The following is a 19649-nucleotide window of genomic DNA, read 5'->3' on the forward strand; positions in this document are numbered from 1 at the left end:
CCTTGAAAAATTACAAATGGCTAACTTAACGGTCAACTTGAGTAAATGTCAATTCTTCCGTAGCCAACTAAGATATCTTGGTTATATTGTCGACGTTCAAGGTCTGCGTACTGATCCAGAAAAAGTAGAGGCTATACTTAATTATCCGACTCCCAGCAATCGAAAAGAGGTCAAACGGTTTTTGGGTACAGCTTCTTGGTATAGACGGTTTATCCCGAACTTTAGTACAATTGCCGGTCCATTGAACAAGTTGACCTCCACTAAAAAATGTACTCCGCCTTTTCTCTGGACAGATGAAGCTGACAAGGCTTTTTTGAAACTTAAATCTCTTCTTGTTGATACACCTGTTCTTGCTTGTCCAAATTTTAGCTACCCTTTTGACGTTCATACTGATGCTAGTAATTTTGGTGTCGGGGCTATGCTGTCCCAGACGATTGATGGAGTCGAACATCCAGTCGCATACATGAGTAGATCTCTTACTGGATCAGAGAGAAATTACAGCGTCACAGAACGTGAAACACTTGCTGTTCTAGTGGCCCTGGAGCATTGGCGATGTTACTTGGAGAGTGGAAACCAGTTCACTGTTTACACTGACCACTCGGCCCTTAAGTGGTTCCTCTCACTTTCAAACCCAACCGGCAGATTGGCCCGATGGGGTGTCCGATTATCAGCCTTTAACTTTAATCTAAAACACCGCCGCGGTAAGGACAATGTTATACCTGATAGTCTTTCTAGGTTGCCTACTCTTGCTGCGATTTCGGGATCATCTAGTCCAGTGACTCAAGACACTTGGTACCAGAATATATTTCAAGGATGTCAGGATTCACCAACTAGTTACCCTAATTATAGAGTTGAGAATGGTTCCTTATATCGTTTTATGAAAAGTAAAAATACCCTTACATCTGAGTTTGAATGGAAGCTCGTTGTTCCACAGGAGCAACGCCTCGGTGTTTTAAGGGATAATCATTCGGAACCCATTTCGGGTCATTTCGGAATTTTCAAAACCTACAAAAGATTATTACTTCGCTACTACTGGCCAAAGATGTATCCCGATGTTGTCAGTTACGTGTCTTCCTGTGAAACTTGCCTAGCTTATAAGCTTTCAACTCAGGGTACTTTAGGTATGATGGGGAGACCTAAAGAGTGTGGTAGACCTTTTCAAACCCTATCTATAGATTTAGTTGGTCCCCTACCGGCTTCAAGAAAACAGCACTGTTATATATTTGTAGTGACATGCTGTTTTTCCAAATATTGCCTCATGTTCCCGCTACGCAGAGCTACTGCTGATCTTGTTAGTAAACATCTGGAAGATTACGTCTTCTTGGTTCACGGCATCCCTCAAACCATTATCCTGGATAATGGCGTGCAATTCACGAGCCGTGAAATGGAATCTTTATTTAAAAAATATGCTGTACCTAATGTTCACTTCACGCCTAAATATACTCCCCAAATGAACACCGTTGAAAGGTATAACAAAACCATTATAACGGCAGTTTCCACTTTTGTTCATGATGACCATCGCTCATGGGACATTAATCTACCAAAAATCCAATTCGCAATCAATAATTCAGTTAATGAAACGACTGGTTATACTCCATCATTCCTCGTCCATGGTCGTGAATTAGTTACGAGTGGGTCTCATTATATAGAAAATGATATCCCAAACGAACTAATTTTTCTTCCACGCGACCCATATGCAGAAAACTTGGGACATTTGGCAAATATTTTCGATAAAGTACAGGTTGCACTTTGGCAAGCACATTTAAAAAACACTCAGCGTTATAACTTGCGTCGAAAGCATGCTGAATTCAATGTTGATGATATCGTTTGGAAGCGATGTTACTTTCAGAGCGACAAGGATGCACGTTTTGCTAAGAAGCTGGCACCTAAGTACGTTAAATGTAGAATAAAGCAAAAGAAATCACCATTAGTATATGTTCTCGAGGATGTTATGACCGGTCATAATTTAGGAGCTTGGCACATAAAAGATCTTAAAATGCAAAACAAGTAAATCTTTGCATAATCCTTGCTAATTCATAACATAGGTGTAGGTTCAGATTTTACGACAGGTAAAATCTTTTTCTTGGAAGAGGGGTACTGTAACATTTGAAAATGTTATTTTTTTATTTTACGATTCAATGGATCATAAGTTTTTGAACGTAAATACGCTCGGGGCGAAGGGCGCGGGGAGTGCGCGCCGCAGGCGCAGCGTCTCGGCCAGAGACAGACTGCCACACTCGCCAGCCTCGCTTGAAACTTGAACTTGAGCACCCGCGTACCGCTTGATGCGGCGCGCGTCTTAATAAATCGATCTCGTTGGCGTTTTTTCATAGTGCGAGTTTAATAAAACTTTAATAAAACCTCACAGTTAATCAAACTTAAGTGTCTAGCCTACATTTCATCCCGTAACTGGGTAAGTTGTGCATCTCTTATTATTTGTTAAGATAGGGTATGTTCCTAAATAGTAATTAATGCTTTTTATAGTAGAAGTTAAGTGTTGTTGTAATCGCCCTTATAGCATAGATTTACGCTTATTAATATTTTAGCGAATTGTGTAGGTAAATTGGTTGGTATAAATTATGTTCCTTGAAGCGAAATTACTTAATTATTTTCTTATTAGCCATCAGTTAACTGTAACCGTTTCTGCTATCTACAACTGCCACTACATCCCAGTAAATTAAATGCCTAGACCTCTTCTAGTACTTGCTGGCCGTCTTCCCTAGCTTGGCTTATATTCTTCCGCCTGTTTGAAATCACCTAATCAAGATTCGTGGCAGTACAATCTCTTACCCCACACGAAGGCTAATATAAAACAATGTTTATGCAGGAATTACGGCCGGGCTCAGTTTGAGCTAGGACTTATTGTGGACCGTTCCGGAGGGGACAGAGAAGTGGACATCACGGCGTCCCACGGGGACCGCAGGAGGCCGCACAGGGGAGTCTGGCACAAGTGTTACGTGGAACCGATCTTTTTACAACCTACCCACCTGTACCTTAAAATCAAATATTTTTAAACTTAGATTAATAAATTTTGTAAACTTATTTTGCTCGTTTTATTAATTCTAAAAATTAATTTAAAACGTGACAAATGGCGCCCACTCTTATCGTGTAAAGGTTTAAAGATTGGTTCTACACTATAGCACTTTAGTTAATTTTTCTGGTGATGGTTGTGTGCATGTTGTTACTGTAAAACGATGATAGTAATTATTTTTCAGGCTATGTGTTAATATAGGTTTTATAAATAATTTAGTTTAGCAAGAGTTATTATTTTATATTGCGGTAATATTTTGTTTATATAAAAAAAATGCCAGTATTAACCGTTTATCACAGTTACTATAACTAATAGATAATTAAAAAAAAATTAAGCTACACCTACATAGCCTGAAGAATTTTTGTGTTTCTCCCTCTGATCAAATTATTATTTCTTAAGTATATATTTTTTTAGATTACTGCATCGTTCTAGATCAAAGTTGATTGTTGTGACAGAACGGATTTAACTGCTTTGGCTTTCCTGTCTATTTAGTTGCAGTAGATTTTTTTTTATTTTAGTTGCAGTATATATTTTTTTAGTTTTCTTTGCACAACATACCCAGAATTTTTCTTTCTCAAAATGGCTTATCCTATTAAATTTCTTCACCTTCAAAAATCAGAATTGCAATATGAGGTTACAATTAGAGGAGAAGTACCGGCTGGCACTGTTATAGAATTGAGGCGACAAGTATGTAAATTAACACAATTATATCCGTCGAATGACATCGCCGATTCATGTCTGGAATTGAGCGATGACATTAAGGGCATAGCAGAATCATTAACTAAAGTTAAGGCCAATTTAGAAAATTTGTCTATAACATTAGATGAAAATTTAATTGATCGCACACGCTCGCTCTTAAATCATGTACATCACAGGTTCCGGCGCCTGGAACAGCCTGAGCCAACATCCGAACTATTTTCAAAACTAAAAATAATAAAAAATACTATTGAGGAATACAATTCTGTCTACTCAAAGATTATCGAACCAGAAGAATTTTGCGATGCTGAACATAACCCAGATAAAGATAAAACTTCTTCGGGTGTCGATAACTTGAACGTCACTGTCCATTGTGATCGTGGTCTCTCATCGGACTTTTCTAAACTTAAATTTGATGGCAAAACTTGTGTCAGAGCATTTATTCAAAAAATTGAAGAATTCCGCATAGCAAAAAATGTTTCCGATGAAAAATTGATGTCTTATGCTTATGAATTATTTACAGGCGATGCTCTCCATTGGTTACGTTCTATTAGAGATGAAGTTAATGATTGGGATAATCTTGTTTCTCGACTAAGACAAGATTTTGACATATTTGATTATGATTACCGTATGATCACTGAAATACGTAATCGTACTCAAGGAGAGACAGAAAATATAATTGTGTATTTAGCTATAATTAAAGGAATGTTCTCTCGACTTAGCACATCTATGACTGAGAAGGATCAACTTGAAATCATATTACACAACATTCGCCCATGTTACTCAAATGTACTGGCAAATTGTCCCCATGTATCATCAATTTCCCAATTACAGACGCTTTGCCGGAACTATGAACAAGTAAAAGCCCGTTCTGAGAATTTTAAAGAACCAGTGGCATCATCTACCAAGTCATTGGCTCCTGAATTTGCTTATAGTGCACCTAATAAATTTCCACCTAAAAATTATAATAATTTCAAACCTTACTCTAATAATAAAATTCAAAATAATTCAAATAATGTATTTGCTATTTCACAATCAAAGTTTTGCTACCGATGCCGCTCGGATTCTCATGGTATGAAAGAATGCCCCGCCGAGCGTGTCATATTTTGTTTTAAATGCGGCAAGAAGGATGTTCGTTCTACAGAATGTCCGAATTGTAATAAATATAACATTACTAGCGAACAGAATAAAAAAAACGAATAAGTGAAAATTGCAGCAAAACAGCACACCCTTTCTTCGATAACTCGGATTGGCAGAAATGGTTGCTGACAATTAACAATTTTTTCTCATCTTATAATGTTGCTTCAATTTTCACTTCTAAACCGAGTAGTGATCCGCGTCCTTACGTAAAAATAAATATCGAGAACAACAAGGACTTAAATATTTATGGCTTACTTGATTCCGGTTCAGTAGTCAGTATTTTGGGTCAAGATTCTTATAAATCTATATTAAAGTTTGGTTATTCCTTGTTTAATGACCTTAAAATATCTGTCAATGCTGCTGGTGGCCAAAGACTTCAGTCTTTGGGTTATTTGCTTCTGCCAATTGTTTTTCATAACCAGACTCATGTCATAAAAGTGCATGTCATTCCAGAAGTTGACACTACTCTAATTCTGGGCATAGATTTTTGGAATCAATTTCAAATTCTACCTAAGCACTTAAATAATGTCGATTATCTTTCTAATGATCCTGGAATGCTTAGCATTTCCCTTGATTCTGAAAAGGTACTTCTCTGTAGCTATGAGCATCTCAGTGGCTCTGAAAGGGCTATTGCTGATAGCGTAGTAGAAAGTTTTAAATCGATTTCTTTTGAGGAAAAAGGACTTGGTAGAACTGATGTTATTTTTCATAATATTGATACCGGTGATTCCGTACCGATCAGACAACGTTATTATCGCATGTCTCCAGAGAAACAAAGAATAATTACAGAACAGGTTGACGAAATGCTGTCCCTGGATGTTGTTGAGCCATGCGAAAGTCCTTGGTCATCACCAGTATTAGTTGTCAGCAAAAAAGACGGCAAACCGCGATTTTGCTTAGATAGTAGAAAACTTAATTCTGTCACTAAGAAGGATGCATACTGTCTCCCTTATGTATCAGAAATTTTGGATAACCTAAGAGATGCCAGGTATCTGTCCAGCATAGACCTATCTAAAGCCTTCTGGCAAATACCTATTCAAAAAGAGGACAAAGAGAAGACCGCATTCTACGTTCCGGGCCGTGGAACTCTGCAGTTCAAAGTTACAGCGTTTGGTCTATCAAATGCTCCAGCCACTCAACAGCGCCTAGTAGATACTCTCTTTGGCCCAGAGTTTGAACTAAAGGTCTTCGCATATTTAGATGACGTCATAGTTATAAGCTCTACCTTTAGCGAACACGTTTCATTGCTCCAGCGTGTCCTTGAAAAATTACAAATGGCTAACTTAACGGTCAACTTGAGTAAATGTCAATTCTTCCGTAGCCAACTAAGATATCTTGGTTATATTGTCGACGTTCAAGGTCTGCGTACTGATCCAGAAAAAGTAGAGGCTATACTTAATTATCCGACTCCCAGCAATCGAAAAGAGGTCAAACGGTTTTTGGGTACAGCTTCTTGGTATAGACGGTTTATCCCGAACTTTAGTACAATTGCCGGTCCATTGAACAAGTTGACCTCCACTAAAAAATGTACTCCGCCTTTTCTCTGGACAGATGAAGCTGACAAGGCTTTTTTGAAACTTAAATCTCTTCTTGTTGATACACCTGTTCTTGCTTGTCCAAATTTTAGCTACCCTTTTGACGTTCATACTGATGCTAGTAATTTTGGTGTCGGGGCTATGCTGTCCCAGACGATTGATGGAGTCGAACATCCAGTCGCATACATGAGTAGATCTCTTACTGGATCAGAGAGAAATTACAGCGTCACAGAACGTGAAACACTTGCTGTTCTAGTGGCCCTGGAGCATTGGCGATGTTACTTGGAGAGTGGAAACCAGTTCACTGTTTACACTGACCACTCGGCCCTTAAGTGGTTCCTCTCACTTTCAAACCCAACCGGCAGATTGGCCCGATGGGGTGTCCGATTATCAGCCTTTAACTTTAATATAAAACACCGCCGCGGTAAGGACAATGTTATACCTGATAGTCTTTCTAGGTTGCCTACTCTTGCTGCGATTTCGGGATCATCTAGTCCAGTGACTCAAGACACTTGGTACCAGAATATATTTCAAGGATGTCAGGATTCACCAACTAGTTACCCTAATTATAGAGTTGAGAATGGTTCCTTATATCGTTTTATGAAAAGTAAAAATACCCTTACATCTGAGTTTGAATGGAAGCTCGTTGTTCCACAGGAGCAACGCCTCGGTGTTTTAAGGGATAATCATTCGGAACCCATTTCGGGTCATTTCGGAATTTTCAAAACCTACAAAAGATTATTACTTCGCTACTACTGGCCAAAGATGTATCCCGATGTTGTCAGTTACGTGTCTTCCTGTGAAACTTGCCTAGCTTATAAGCTTTCAACTCAGGGTACTTTAGGTATGATGGGGAGACCTAAAGAGTGTGGTAGACCTTTTCAAACCCTATCTATAGATTTAGTTGGTCCCCTACCGGCTTCAAGAAAACAGCACTGTTATATATTTGTAGTGACATGCTGTTTTTCCAAATATTGCCTCATGTTCCCGCTACGCAGAGCTACTGCTGATCTTGTTAGTAAACATCTGGAAGATTACGTCTTCTTGGTTCACGGCATCCCTCAAACCATTATCCTGGATAATGGCGTGCAATTCACGAGCCGTGAAATGGAATCTTTATTTAAAAAATATGCTGTACCTAATGTTCACTTCACGCCTAAATATACTCCCCAAATGAACACCGTTGAAAGGTATAACAAAACCATTATAACGGCAGTTTCCACTTTTGTTCATGATGACCATCACTCATGGGACATTAATCTACCAAAAATCCAATTCGCAATCAATAATTCAGTTAATGAAACGACTGGTTATACTCCATCATTCCTCGTCCATGGTCGTGAATTAGTTACGAGTGGGTCTCATTATATAGAAAATGATATCCCAAACGAACTAATTTTTCTTCCACGCGACCCATATGCAGAAAACTTGGGACATTTGGCAAATATTTTCGATAAAGTACAGGTTGCACTTTGGCAAGCACATTTAAAAAACACTCAGCGTTATAACTTGCGTCGAAAGCATGCTGAATTCAATGTTGATGATATCGTTTGGAAGCGATGTTACTTTCAGAGCGACAAGGATGCACGTTTTGCTAAGAAGCTGGCACCTAAGTACGTTAAATGTAGAATAAAGCAAAAGAAATCACCATTAGTATATGTTCTCGAGGATGTTATGACCGGTCATAATTTAGGAGCTTGGCACATAAAAGATCTTAAAATGCAAAACAAGTAAATCTTTGCATAATCCTTGCTAATTCATAACATAGGTGTAGGTTCAGATTTTACGACAGGTAAAATCTTTTTCTTGGAAGAGGGGTACTGTAACATTTGAAAATGTTATTTTTTTATTTTACGATTCAATGGATCATAAGTTTTTGAACGTAAATACGCTCGGGGCGAAGGGCGCGGGGAGTGCGCGCCGCAGGCGCAGCGTCTCGGCCAGAGACAGACTGCCACACTCGCCAGCCTCGCTTGAAACTTGAACTTGAGCACCCGCGTACCGCTTGATGCGGCGCGCGTCTTAATAAATCGATCTCGTTGGCGTTTTTTCATAGTGCGAGTTTAATAAAACTTTAATAAAACCTCACAGTTAATCAAACTTAAGTGTCTAGCCTACATTTCATCCCGTAACTGGGTAAGTTGTGCATCTCTTATTATTTGTTAAGATAGGGTATGTTCCTAAATAGTAATTAATGCTTTTTATAGTAGAAGTTAAGTGTTGTTGTAATCGCCCTTATAGCATAGATTTACGCTTATTAATATTTTAGCGAATTGTGTAGGTAAATTGGTTGGTATAAATTATGTTCCTTGAAGCGAAATTACTTAATTATTTTCTTATTAGCCATCAGTTAACTGTAACCGTTTCTGCTATCTACAACTGCCACTACATCCCAGTAAATTAAATGCCTAGACCTCTTCTAGTACTTGCTGGCCGTCTTCCCTAGCTTGGCTTATATTCTTCCGCCTGTTTGAAATCACCTAATCAAGATTCGTGGCAGTACAATCTCTTACCCCACACGAAGGCTAATATAAAACAATGTTTATGCAGGAATTACGGCCGGGCTCAGTTTGAGCTAGGACTTATTGTGGACCGTTCCGGAGGGGACAGAGAAGTGGACATCACGGCGTCCCACGGGGACCGCAGGAGGCCGCACAGGGGAGTCTGGCACAAGTGTTACGTGGAACCGATCTTTTTACAACCTACCCACCTGTACCTTAAAATCAAATATTTTTAAACTTAGATTAATAAATTTTGTAAACTTATTTTGCTCGTTTTATTAATTCTAAAAATTAATTTAAAACGTGACAAATGGCGCCCACTCTTATCGTGTAAAGGTTTAAAGATTGGTTCTACACTATAGCACTTTAGTTAATTTTTCTGGTGATGGTTGTGTGCATGTTGTTACTGTAAAACGATGATAGTAATTATTTTTCAGGCTATGTGTTAATATAGGTTTTATAAATAATTTAGTTTAGCAAGAGTTATTATTTTATATTGCGGTAATATTTTGTTTATATAAAAAAAATGCCAGTATTAACCGTTTATCACAGTTACTATAACTAATAGATAATTAAAAAAAAATTAAGCTACACCTACATAGCCTGAAGAATTTTTGTGTTTCTCCCTCTGATCAAATTATTATTTCTTAAGTATATATTTTTTTAGATTACTGCATCGTTCTAGATCAAAGTTGATTGTTGTGACAGAACGGATTTAACTGCTTTGGCTTTCCTGTCTATTTAGTTGCAGTAGATTTTTTTTATTTTAGTTGCAGTATATATTTTTTTAGTTTTCTTTGCACAACATACCCAGAATTTTTCTTTCTCAAAATGGCTTATCCTATTAAATTTCTTCACCTTCAAAAATCAGAATTGCAATATGAGGTTACAATTAGAGGAGAAGTACCGGCTGGCACTGTTATAGAATTGAGGCGACAAGTATGTAAATTAACACAATTATATCCGTCGAATGACATCGCCGATTCATGTCTGGAATTGAGCGATGACATTAAGGGCATAGCAGAATCATTAACTAAAGTTAAGGCCAATTTAGAAAATTTGTCTATAACATTAGATGAAAATTTAATTGATCGCACACGCTCGCTCTTAAATCATGTACATCACAGGTTCCGGCGCCTGGAACAGCCTGAGCCAACATCCGAACTATTTTCAAAACTAAAAATAATAAAAAATACTATTGAGGAATACAATTCTGTCTACTCAAAGATTATCGAACCAGAAGAATTTTGCGATGCTGAACATAACCCAGATAAAGATAAAACTTCTTCGGGTGTCGATAACTTGAACGTCACTGTCCATTGTGATCGTGGTCTCTCATCGGACTTTTCTAAACTTAAATTTGATGGCAAAACTTGTGTCAGAGCATTTATTCAAAAAATTGAAGAATTCCGCATAGCAAAAAATGTTTCCGATGAAAAATTGATGTCTTATGCTTATGAATTATTTACAGGCGATGCTCTCCATTGGTTACGTTCTATTAGAGATGAAGTTAATGATTGGGATAATCTTGTTTCTCGACTAAGACAAGATTTTGACATATTTGATTATGATTACCGTATGATCACTGAAATACGTAATCGTACTCAAGGAGAGACAGAAAATATAATTGTGTATTTAGCTATAATTAAAGGAATGTTCTCTCGACTTAGCACATCTATGACTGAGAAGGATCAACTTGAAATCATATTACACAACATTCGCCCATGTTACTCAAATGTACTGGCAAATTGTCCCCATGTATCATCAATTTCCCAATTACAGACGCTTTGCCGGAACTATGAACAAGTAAAAGCCCGTTCTGAGAATTTTAAAGAACCAGTGGCATCATCTACCAAGTCATTGGCTCCTGAATTTGCTTATAGTGCACCTAATAAATTTCCACCTAAAAATTATAATAATTTCAAACCTTACTCTAATAATAAAATTCAAAATAATTCAAATAATGTATTTGCTATTTCACAATCAAAGTTTTGCTACCGATGCCGCTCGGATTCTCATGGTATGAAAGAATGCCCCGCCGAGCGTGTCATATTTTGTTTTAAATGCGGCAAGAAGGATGTTCGTTCTACAGAATGTCCGAATTGTAATAAATATAACATTACTAGCGAACAGAATAAAAAAAACGAATAAGTGAAAATTGCAGCAAAACAGCACACCCTTTCTTCGATAACTCGGATTGGCAGAAATGGTTGCTGACAATTAACAATTTTTTCTCATCTTATAATGTTGCTTCAATTTTCACTTCTAAACCGAGTAGTGATCCGCGTCCTTACGTAAAAATAAATATCGAGAACAACAAGGACTTAAATATTTATGGCTTACTTGATTCCGGTTCAGTAGTCAGTATTTTGGGTCAAGATTCTTATAAATCTATATTAAAGTTTGGTTATTCCTTGTTTAATGACCTTAAAATATCTGTCAATGCTGCTGGTGGCCAAAGACTTCAGTCTTTGGGTTATTTGCTTCTGCCAATTGTTTTTCATAACCAGACTCATGTCATAAAAGTGCATGTCATTCCAGAAGTTGACACTACTCTAATTCTGGGCATAGATTTTTGGAATCAATTTCAAATTCTACCTAAGCACTTAAATAATGTCGATTATCTTTCTAATGATCCTGGAATGCTTAGCATTTCCCTTGATTCTGAAAAGGTACTTCTCTGTAGCTATGAGCATCTCAGTGGCTCTGAAAGGGCTATTGCTGATAGCGTAGTAGAAAGTTTTAAATCGATTTCTTTTGAGGAAAAAGGACTTGGTAGAACTGATGTTATTTTTCATAATATTGATACCGGTGATTCCGTACCGATCAGACAACGTTATTATCGCATGTCTCCAGAGAAACAAAGAATAATTACAGAACAGGTTGACGAAATGCTGTCCCTGGATGTTGTTGAGCCATGCGAAAGTCCTTGGTCATCACCAGTATTAGTTGTCAGCAAAAAAGACGGCAAACCGCGATTTTGCTTAGATAGTAGAAAACTTAATTCTGTCACTAAGAAGGATGCATACTGTCTCCCTTATGTATCAGAAATTTTGGATAACCTAAGAGATGCCAGGTATCTGTCCAGCATAGACCTATCTAAAGCCTTCTGGCAAATACCTATTCAAAAAGAGGACAAAGAGAAGACCGCATTCTACGTTCCGGGCCGTGGAACTCTGCAGTTCAAAGTTACAGCGTTTGGTCTATCAAATGCTCCAGCCACTCAACAGCGCCTAGTAGATACTCTCTTTGGCCCAGAGTTTGAACTAAAGGTCTTCGCATATTTAGATGACGTCATAGTTATAAGCTCTACCTTTAGCGAACACGTTTCATTGCTCCAGCGTGTCCTTGAAAAATTACAAATGGCTAACTTAACGGTCAACTTGAGTAAATGTCAATTCTTCCGTAGCCAACTAAGATATCTTGGTTATATTGTCGACGTTCAAGGTCTGCGTACTGATCCAGAAAAAGTAGAGGCTATACTTAATTATCCGACTCCCAGCAATCGAAAAGAGGTCAAACGGTTTTTGGGTACAGCTTCTTGGTATAGACGGTTTATCCCGAACTTTAGTACAATTGCCGGTCCATTGAACAAGTTGACCTCCACTAAAAAATGTACTCCGCCTTTTCTCTGGACAGATGAAGCTGACAAGGCTTTTTTGAAACTTAAATCTCTTCTTGTTGATACACCTGTTCTTGCTTGTCCAAATTTTAGCTACCCTTTTGACGTTCATACTGATGCTAGTAATTTTGGTGTCGGGGCTATGCTGTCCCAGACGATTGATGGAGTCGAACATCCAGTCGCATACATGAGTAGATCTCTTACTGGATCAGAGAGAAATTACAGCGTCACAGAACGTGAAACACTTGCTGTTCTAGTGGCCCTGGAGCATTGGCGATGTTACTTGGAGAGTGGAAACCAGTTCACTGTTTACACTGACCACTCGGCCCTTAAGTGGTTCCTCTCACTTTCAAACCCAACCGGCAGATTGGCCCGATGGGGTGTCCGATTATCAGCCTTTAACTTTAATCTAAAACACCGCCGCGGTAAGGACAATGTTATACCTGATAGTCTTTCTAGGTTGCCTACTCTTGCTGCGATTTCGGGATCATCTAGTCCAGTGACTCAAGACACTTGGTACCAGAATATATTTCAAGGATGTCAGGATTCACCAACTAGTTACCCTAATTATAGAGTTGAGAATGGTTCCTTATATCGTTTTATGAAAAGTAAAAATACCCTTACATCTGAGTTTGAATGGAAGCTCGTTGTTCCACAGGAGCAACGCCTCGGTGTTTTAAGGGATAATCATTCGGAACCCATTTCGGGTCATTTCGGAATTTTCAAAACCTACAAAAGATTATTACTTCGCTACTACTGGCCAAAGATGTATCCCGATGTTGTCAGTTACGTGTCTTCCTGTGAAACTTGCCTAGCTTATAAGCTTTCAACTCAGGGTACTTTAGGTATGATGGGGAGACCTAAAGAGTGTGGTAGACCTTTTCAAACCCTATCTATAGATTTAGTTGGTCCCCTACCGGCTTCAAGAAAACAGCACTGTTATATATTTGTAGTGACATGCTGTTTTTCCAAATATTGCCTCATGTTCCCGCTACGCAGAGCTACTGCTGATCTTGTTAGTAAACATCTGGAAGATTACGTCTTCTTGGTTCACGGCATCCCTCAAACCATTATCCTGGATAATGGCGTGCAATTCACGAGCCGTGAAATGGAATCTTTATTTAAAAAATATGCTGTACCTAATGTTCACTTCACGCCTAAATATACTCCCCAAATGAACACCGTTGAAAGGTATAACAAAACCATTATAACGGCAGTTTCCACTTTTGTTCATGATGACCATCGCTCATGGGACATTAATCTACCAAAAATCCAATTCGCAATCAATAATTCAGTTAATGAAACGACTGGTTATACTCCATCATTCCTCGTCCATGGTCGTGAATTAGTTACGAGTGGGTCTCATTATATAGAAATTGATATCCCAAACGAACTAATTTTTCTTCCACGCGACCCATATGCAGAAAACTTGGGACATTTGGCAAATATTTTCGATAAAGTACAGGTTGCACTTTGGCAAGCACATTTAAAAAACACTCAGCGTTATAACTTGCGTCGAAAGCATGCTGAATTCAATGTTGATGATATCGTTTGGAAGCGATGTTACTTTCAGAGCGACAAGGATGCACGTTTTGCTAAGAAGCTGGCACCTAAGTACGTTAAATGTAGAATAAAGCAAAAGAAATCACCATTAGTATATGTTCTCGAGGATGTTATGACCGGTCATAATTTAGGAGCTTGGCACATAAAAGATCTTAAAATGCAAAACAAGTAAATCTTTGCATAATCCTTGCTAATTCATAACATAGGTGTAGGTTCAGATTTTACGACAGGTAAAATCTTTTTCTTGGAAGAGGGGTACTGTAACATTTGAAAATGTTATTTTTTTATTTTACGATTCAATGGATCATAAGTTTTTGAACGTAAATACGCTCGGGGCGAAGGGCGCGGGGAGTGCGCGCCGCAGGCGCAGCGTCTCGGCCAGAGACAGACTGCCACACTCGCCAGCCTCGCTTGAAACTTGAACTTGAGCACCCGCGTACCGCTTGATGCGGCGCGCGTCTTAATAAATCGTCTCGTTGGCGTTTTTTCATAGTGCGAGTTTAATAAAACTTTAATAAAACCTCACAGTTAATCAAACTTAAGTGTCTAGCCTACATTTCATCCCGTAACTGGGTAAGTTGTGCATCTCTTATTATTTGTTAAGATAGGGTATGTTCCTAAATAGTAATTAATGCTTTTTATAGTAGAAGTTAAGTGTTGTTGTAATCGCCCTTATAGCATAGATTTACGCTTATTAATATTTTAGCGAATTGTGTAGGTAAATTGGTTGGTATAAATTATGTTCCTTGAAGCGAAATTACTTAATTATTTTCTTATTAGCCATCAGTTAACTGTAACCGTTTCTGCTATCTACAACTGCCACTACATCCCAGTAAATTAAATGCCTAGACCTCTTCTAGTACTTGCTGGCCGTCTTCCCTAGCTTGGCTTATATTCTTCCGCCTGTTTGAAATCACCTAATCAAGATTCGTGGCAGTACAATCTCTTACCCCACACGAAGGCTAATATAAAACAATGTTTATGCAGGAATTACGGACGGGCTCAGTTTGAGCTAGGACTTATTGTGGACCGTTCCGGAGGGGACAGAGAAGTGGACATCACGGCGTCCCACGGGGACCGCAGGAGGCCGCACAGGGGAGTCTGGCACAAGTGTTACGTGGAACCGATCTTTTTACAACCTACCCACCTGTACCTTAAAATCAAATATTTTTAAACTTAGATTAATAAATTTTGTAAACTTATTTTGCTCGTTTTATTAATTCTAAAAATTAATTTAAAACGTGACACCAGTCGTCCGACCACTCGGCCAGGCCGGAGCACCGCTCCGTCGTCTTGTTGTCCAGTTTTATGCCGTACTTGTTCTTTAGGGTCTGTAAAAAATGATTTATCAACATAGTGAGTACAAAAAACTTAAACCATGTTATAATACATTATTGAAAATAATCTATCCAATTCGACATAGCTGGGCACCGTTAATCAAATAGTTAACTTCGTTAATCGTTAAACCGTTAATAAAAAAATTAACTTCGTTAAACGTTAAAACGTTACATTTCACAAGATTTAACGCAAGTTAACGTTAATCGTTAATCCGTTAACACATGATAATAAAACGAAAAAAATTATTGTATGCAAGGTTCAAATAATTTCGAAAGCTTGTATCGCGCATGGAATTTATTCATCTTTTTCAGGGTTCCGTAGTCCTGAAACCCTTACATAGTTTCGATATGTGTCTGTCTGTCTGTCCGAGGTTTTGCTTGGAAACTATTGGCAATAGGGAGCTGTAATTTTGTAGAGATATGTATATTAATCACGCCGACAAAACGGTAGAATAAAATTTTGAAGAAAAAAAAATTTTTAGGGTAGCTCTCGTACATGTAGTGGGGATGATTTTTTTTTTCATCTTCGACCCCATCGTGTGGGGTATCGTTGGATAGGTCTTAAAAATGGCTTAGGGGTTCCTAAGACTTTTTTCCATTTAGGGATCTGTTTGCAAATTATTAAAGTTTAAAGTGCCAATTTTTGTTCGAGTAGGGCGTCCCCCCCTCTAAAAACTAAACTGTTGGCTTGAAAAATCTGGAAAAATTCGTGATAATACTGCTATTCATGAACTTTCAAGGAAAACTATAGCGGTTAAGATACATCAATTAGTTTGAGAGAATTAGTCATTTAACTCGTGTATTACAAAATTTCTTAACTAGTGAAAATTGCTTAGAAGAAAATATGAAAAGTGACTGTAGATGAAGTAATTGCTTGCTTCTGAAATATACTGTGGTAACGACGGACTACTACGGAACCCTACACTGCGCGTGGCACGACACGCACTTGGCCAATTTTTTTTGTTTGTGCTACAAGCTTTCGAAATTATTTGAACCTTGCATAAGTACAATTATTTTTTTCGTTTTAGTACAACTGCATTTCAGAATAAAAGCTTGTTTTTAAAAAAGTTTTTTAATTATTATAATTTTATTTTACACTTTTTAGTAGTATGTCAATCTCAGAGCCTTGGTTCAATTACAATAAGTGCTCGAAAAGACAAATCCAGCAAACCCAAACTCGATAAGTTTCCACCGTTTCGTTTAGGAATTCCTATGGCCACCTCATGACTCCATCATCAGACCAGCTCAATGGTACCATAACATTGCATTGTCATCGTACTTACATAAGTATACCAAATTTCAGCTCAATCGGTTGGAGGAAAACTGGTCTTAAATTCTGTTGCAAGAGTTATCCCTCACATACTAACAAGTGTCGTTGGTGATCTGGTTACAAAAACTGTTGTTTTGGGTTCTGGAAGTTCTGAAAGTCCGAACGTACTTGTCAGAACGCGTTTTTCTAGCGTTTTTCAGCGTGCTTTTGGTAAATAGTAGGTACAGGATTAACGATTAACGGACTTAGGATAATTTAACGGAAGTTAACGAGTCCGTTAACATTTTTTAAAGTTAACTTAAAAGTTAATCCGTTAATAGAAATGTTAACTTCGTTAATTAACGATTAACGGATTAACGAGTTAATGCCCAGCTATGCAATTCGATAGATGTACCTATAGGTGTACCAGAATCTCATGGCAAATGGGGAAAATAAACTTTGTTGAGTGCAATACTGGGGAAATTGGATTAAACGATCTTGATACTGTTTAATTTTTTATTTATGACTTTAATACAGTGTGAGTCACGTTAAAGTGTACATATGAAAATAGATGAAACTAGAACTATTTTTATCGACAAAAAAGAGGTAAAAATTTTTTTTAGATTTTTTTTTAATTTTTTATAGAATTTTTTTTCTTCCAATAACTTATTGTAAAGAAAACGTAATAATTTTTAAACTGAGCGGTATATCCTGATAAAATAAAAACAGTAATAATGCTAAATTTTATACCCCTTGGTTATATAGAGGTGAAAACTATAGGTTTTGACCAACTACACTGTATCTATGCAATTTATATATTTGTAAGCTGTTTGTTTTCTGAATAAAATAAAATAAAATAAAATAAATAACAGGTGATACTAAAAAAATACATAAAATACACAATAAAAGCCAACAAATAATAAAAAAAAATACTTTTTGAAAAAAATCTGCTTTTAAATTCGTGTTTTTTTGGTTATTTGATAAATTTCTCCAAAAAACGCCCCTATAACCGGTGTTTTTTATTACTTTGTATTATTCTCTATCGTATTACCTTCGTAAAACCAAAAATCACATGTCTCTATCCCTATCACAACGTTTGCAATGATCGTTTGAACTAAGCCTCTCCGGGCGCGCCATTCAACGCTTCGTTAACAACGAAACTGAAAATGGCCCTAGATTTGTAATTTTGATAAAGACAAGTTAGATTTCAAATAAAAACAAAAGATTTCAAAGTAAAATAAGCATTTTAGTTAAAATTAAAATTGTCTCTACCTGTAGCGGATAATAATGTTGTGGCAGGCCTTTGTTCAACCGATCATAGCAAATGTTGTGATAGGGATAGAGACATGCAATTTTTGGTTTTACAAAGATAATACGATAGACAATATTGGAAATGGGGTTTGAGAAAATAACAAAAAACCGTTTCAGAAAGTAAAAACTGTATTCTTCCAAGGAAGGAGAAAAAAAGTAGTGACATTGACATATTGATACATGTGCTTCATTCACTCTGAATGAATGAATTGAACATCGAATGAGATTAACCACAGATTAACATTTACTTGATTATTTGTGTATACCAACAGTCCCCCTCAAATATTCAAGTCTTTTAATAATTTATACATACATATCAACTGTATTAGTTTGAGATACATTATGTTTCCAAAATCAAGTTCGTTATTAACAAAAATATTTTATACATAATAATGATGAAGTGGGTTCGATTCCCATCTTAAGCAATTATGTTTTACTTAATAATGATGAAGTGGGTTCAATTCCCATCTTAGGCAATTTAATTTTCAAGCCACTCAAAATCCACTTTGAGATGTGACTCTTAATGCTAGACAATAACTAAAAAATAATCAATTAAACTTTGATTTGAGACACAATATTTTAAGTTAGGTAACTTATTTTAAATTTACTAATATCTTAAATTAAATTTAGCTTATTTCTTATGTCCAGGAACTTAACCGTTGGCACCATCTTCGTGAAGACATCTGCTAGTTGATTTCCTGTGGAAATATAATCTAGTTTAATTACTTTATTAGTAATTTGATCCCTTGTGAAGTGATATTTTATGTCGATGTGTTTGGATCTATTGTGATTTGTGGGATTATTGGCGATACTTATACAACTGTTATTATCTTCATAAATTGTTATGGGTTGATCTACTGAAAATGATATACTATTGAGTAATGATTTGATCCAGATCGCTTCCCTAACAGCTTCAAATAAGGCCATGTACTCAGCTTCTGTTGAGGAAGCTGCGACTGTACTTTGTTTGCGGGTATTCCATGAAATTGTACAATTATCGAACACTTGAAAAATGTGTCCTGTTGTACTTTTTCTATCATTTGTGTCACCACCCCAGTCTGAGTCTGCGTAGCCAACAATCAGCTGTTTATAATCACATTTAGTATAGGTCAGTTTTAAGTTAACCGTTCCTTTGATGTACCGTAAAAGATGCTTTAAGCACTTCCATAATTCTTCATTACTTTTACTCTGATATCGACTTAAAATGCATATAGCAGCACATATATCTGGCCGCGTACACAACATTGCATACATTAAACAACCAATAACGTTCCTGCAAGGAGCATCATAATGAATGTCAGAGTTTAAAGCTTCGTGATCTAATTTAGATGGAAATGGTGATTTACAAGGATTGCAGTCACTCATAGAAAATTTGCTTAAAACATTTTGAAGGTATATTGATTGATCTAAAGTTAATTTATTTTTAGTTCTTTCAACTTTTATACCTAAGAACAATTTTATTTCACTTAAGTCAGTCATATGAAATTCACTCATTAAACTATTTTTATAAAATTGTAATGTTTGCTTATTTTTTGTACAAATTATTAAATCATCTACATATAAGACTATGTAAACATTTTCTTCAATATTATTTTTATCAAGTACATAAAGACAGGGGTCAATTTGAGAATTTTTAAAACCAATAACTTTGAGAACATGATCAA

General features: G+C 36.9%; 1 protein-coding gene and 2 long non-coding RNA genes across 3 annotated transcripts in view; 2 read left to right on the forward strand and 1 right to left on the reverse strand.

Annotated features, from left to right (window-relative positions):
- The first annotated feature begins 722 nt into the window (after positions 1 to 722).
- On the forward strand, positions 723 to 3042 carry LOC135082014 (uncharacterized). The gene is made up of 2 exons (XR_010259325.1): positions 723 to 2413; positions 2828 to 3042. It is a non-coding gene; the product is annotated as an uncharacterized LOC135082014 (long non-coding RNA).
- Positions 3043 to 5512: 2470 nt separating this feature from the next.
- LOC135082015 (uncharacterized) lies at positions 5513 to 9167 on the forward strand. The gene is made up of 2 exons (XR_010259326.1): positions 5513 to 8538; positions 8953 to 9167. It is a non-coding gene; the product is annotated as an uncharacterized LOC135082015 (long non-coding RNA).
- A 5766-nt stretch (positions 9168 to 14933) lies between these two features.
- LOC135082456 (glucose dehydrogenase [FAD, quinone]-like) overlaps positions 14934 to 19649 on the reverse strand; it is a 56757-nt gene continuing 52041 nt past the window's right edge. Inside the window, exons 10-11 of the mRNA XM_063977251.1 lie at positions 15337 to 15419; positions 14934 to 14991 (exon numbers count right to left, since the gene is read on the reverse strand). Of these exons, the coding sequence (XP_063833321.1) occupies positions 14934 to 14991; positions 15337 to 15419 (141 nt within the window). The remainder of the gene's footprint in view (positions 14992 to 15336; positions 15420 to 19649) is intronic.

The sequence above is a fragment of the Ostrinia nubilalis genome, chromosome 21, assembly GCF_963855985.1.
Source record: "Ostrinia nubilalis chromosome 21, ilOstNubi1.1, whole genome shotgun sequence".
In the NCBI taxonomy this organism is placed as follows: domain Eukaryota; kingdom Metazoa; phylum Arthropoda; class Insecta; order Lepidoptera; family Crambidae; genus Ostrinia; species Ostrinia nubilalis.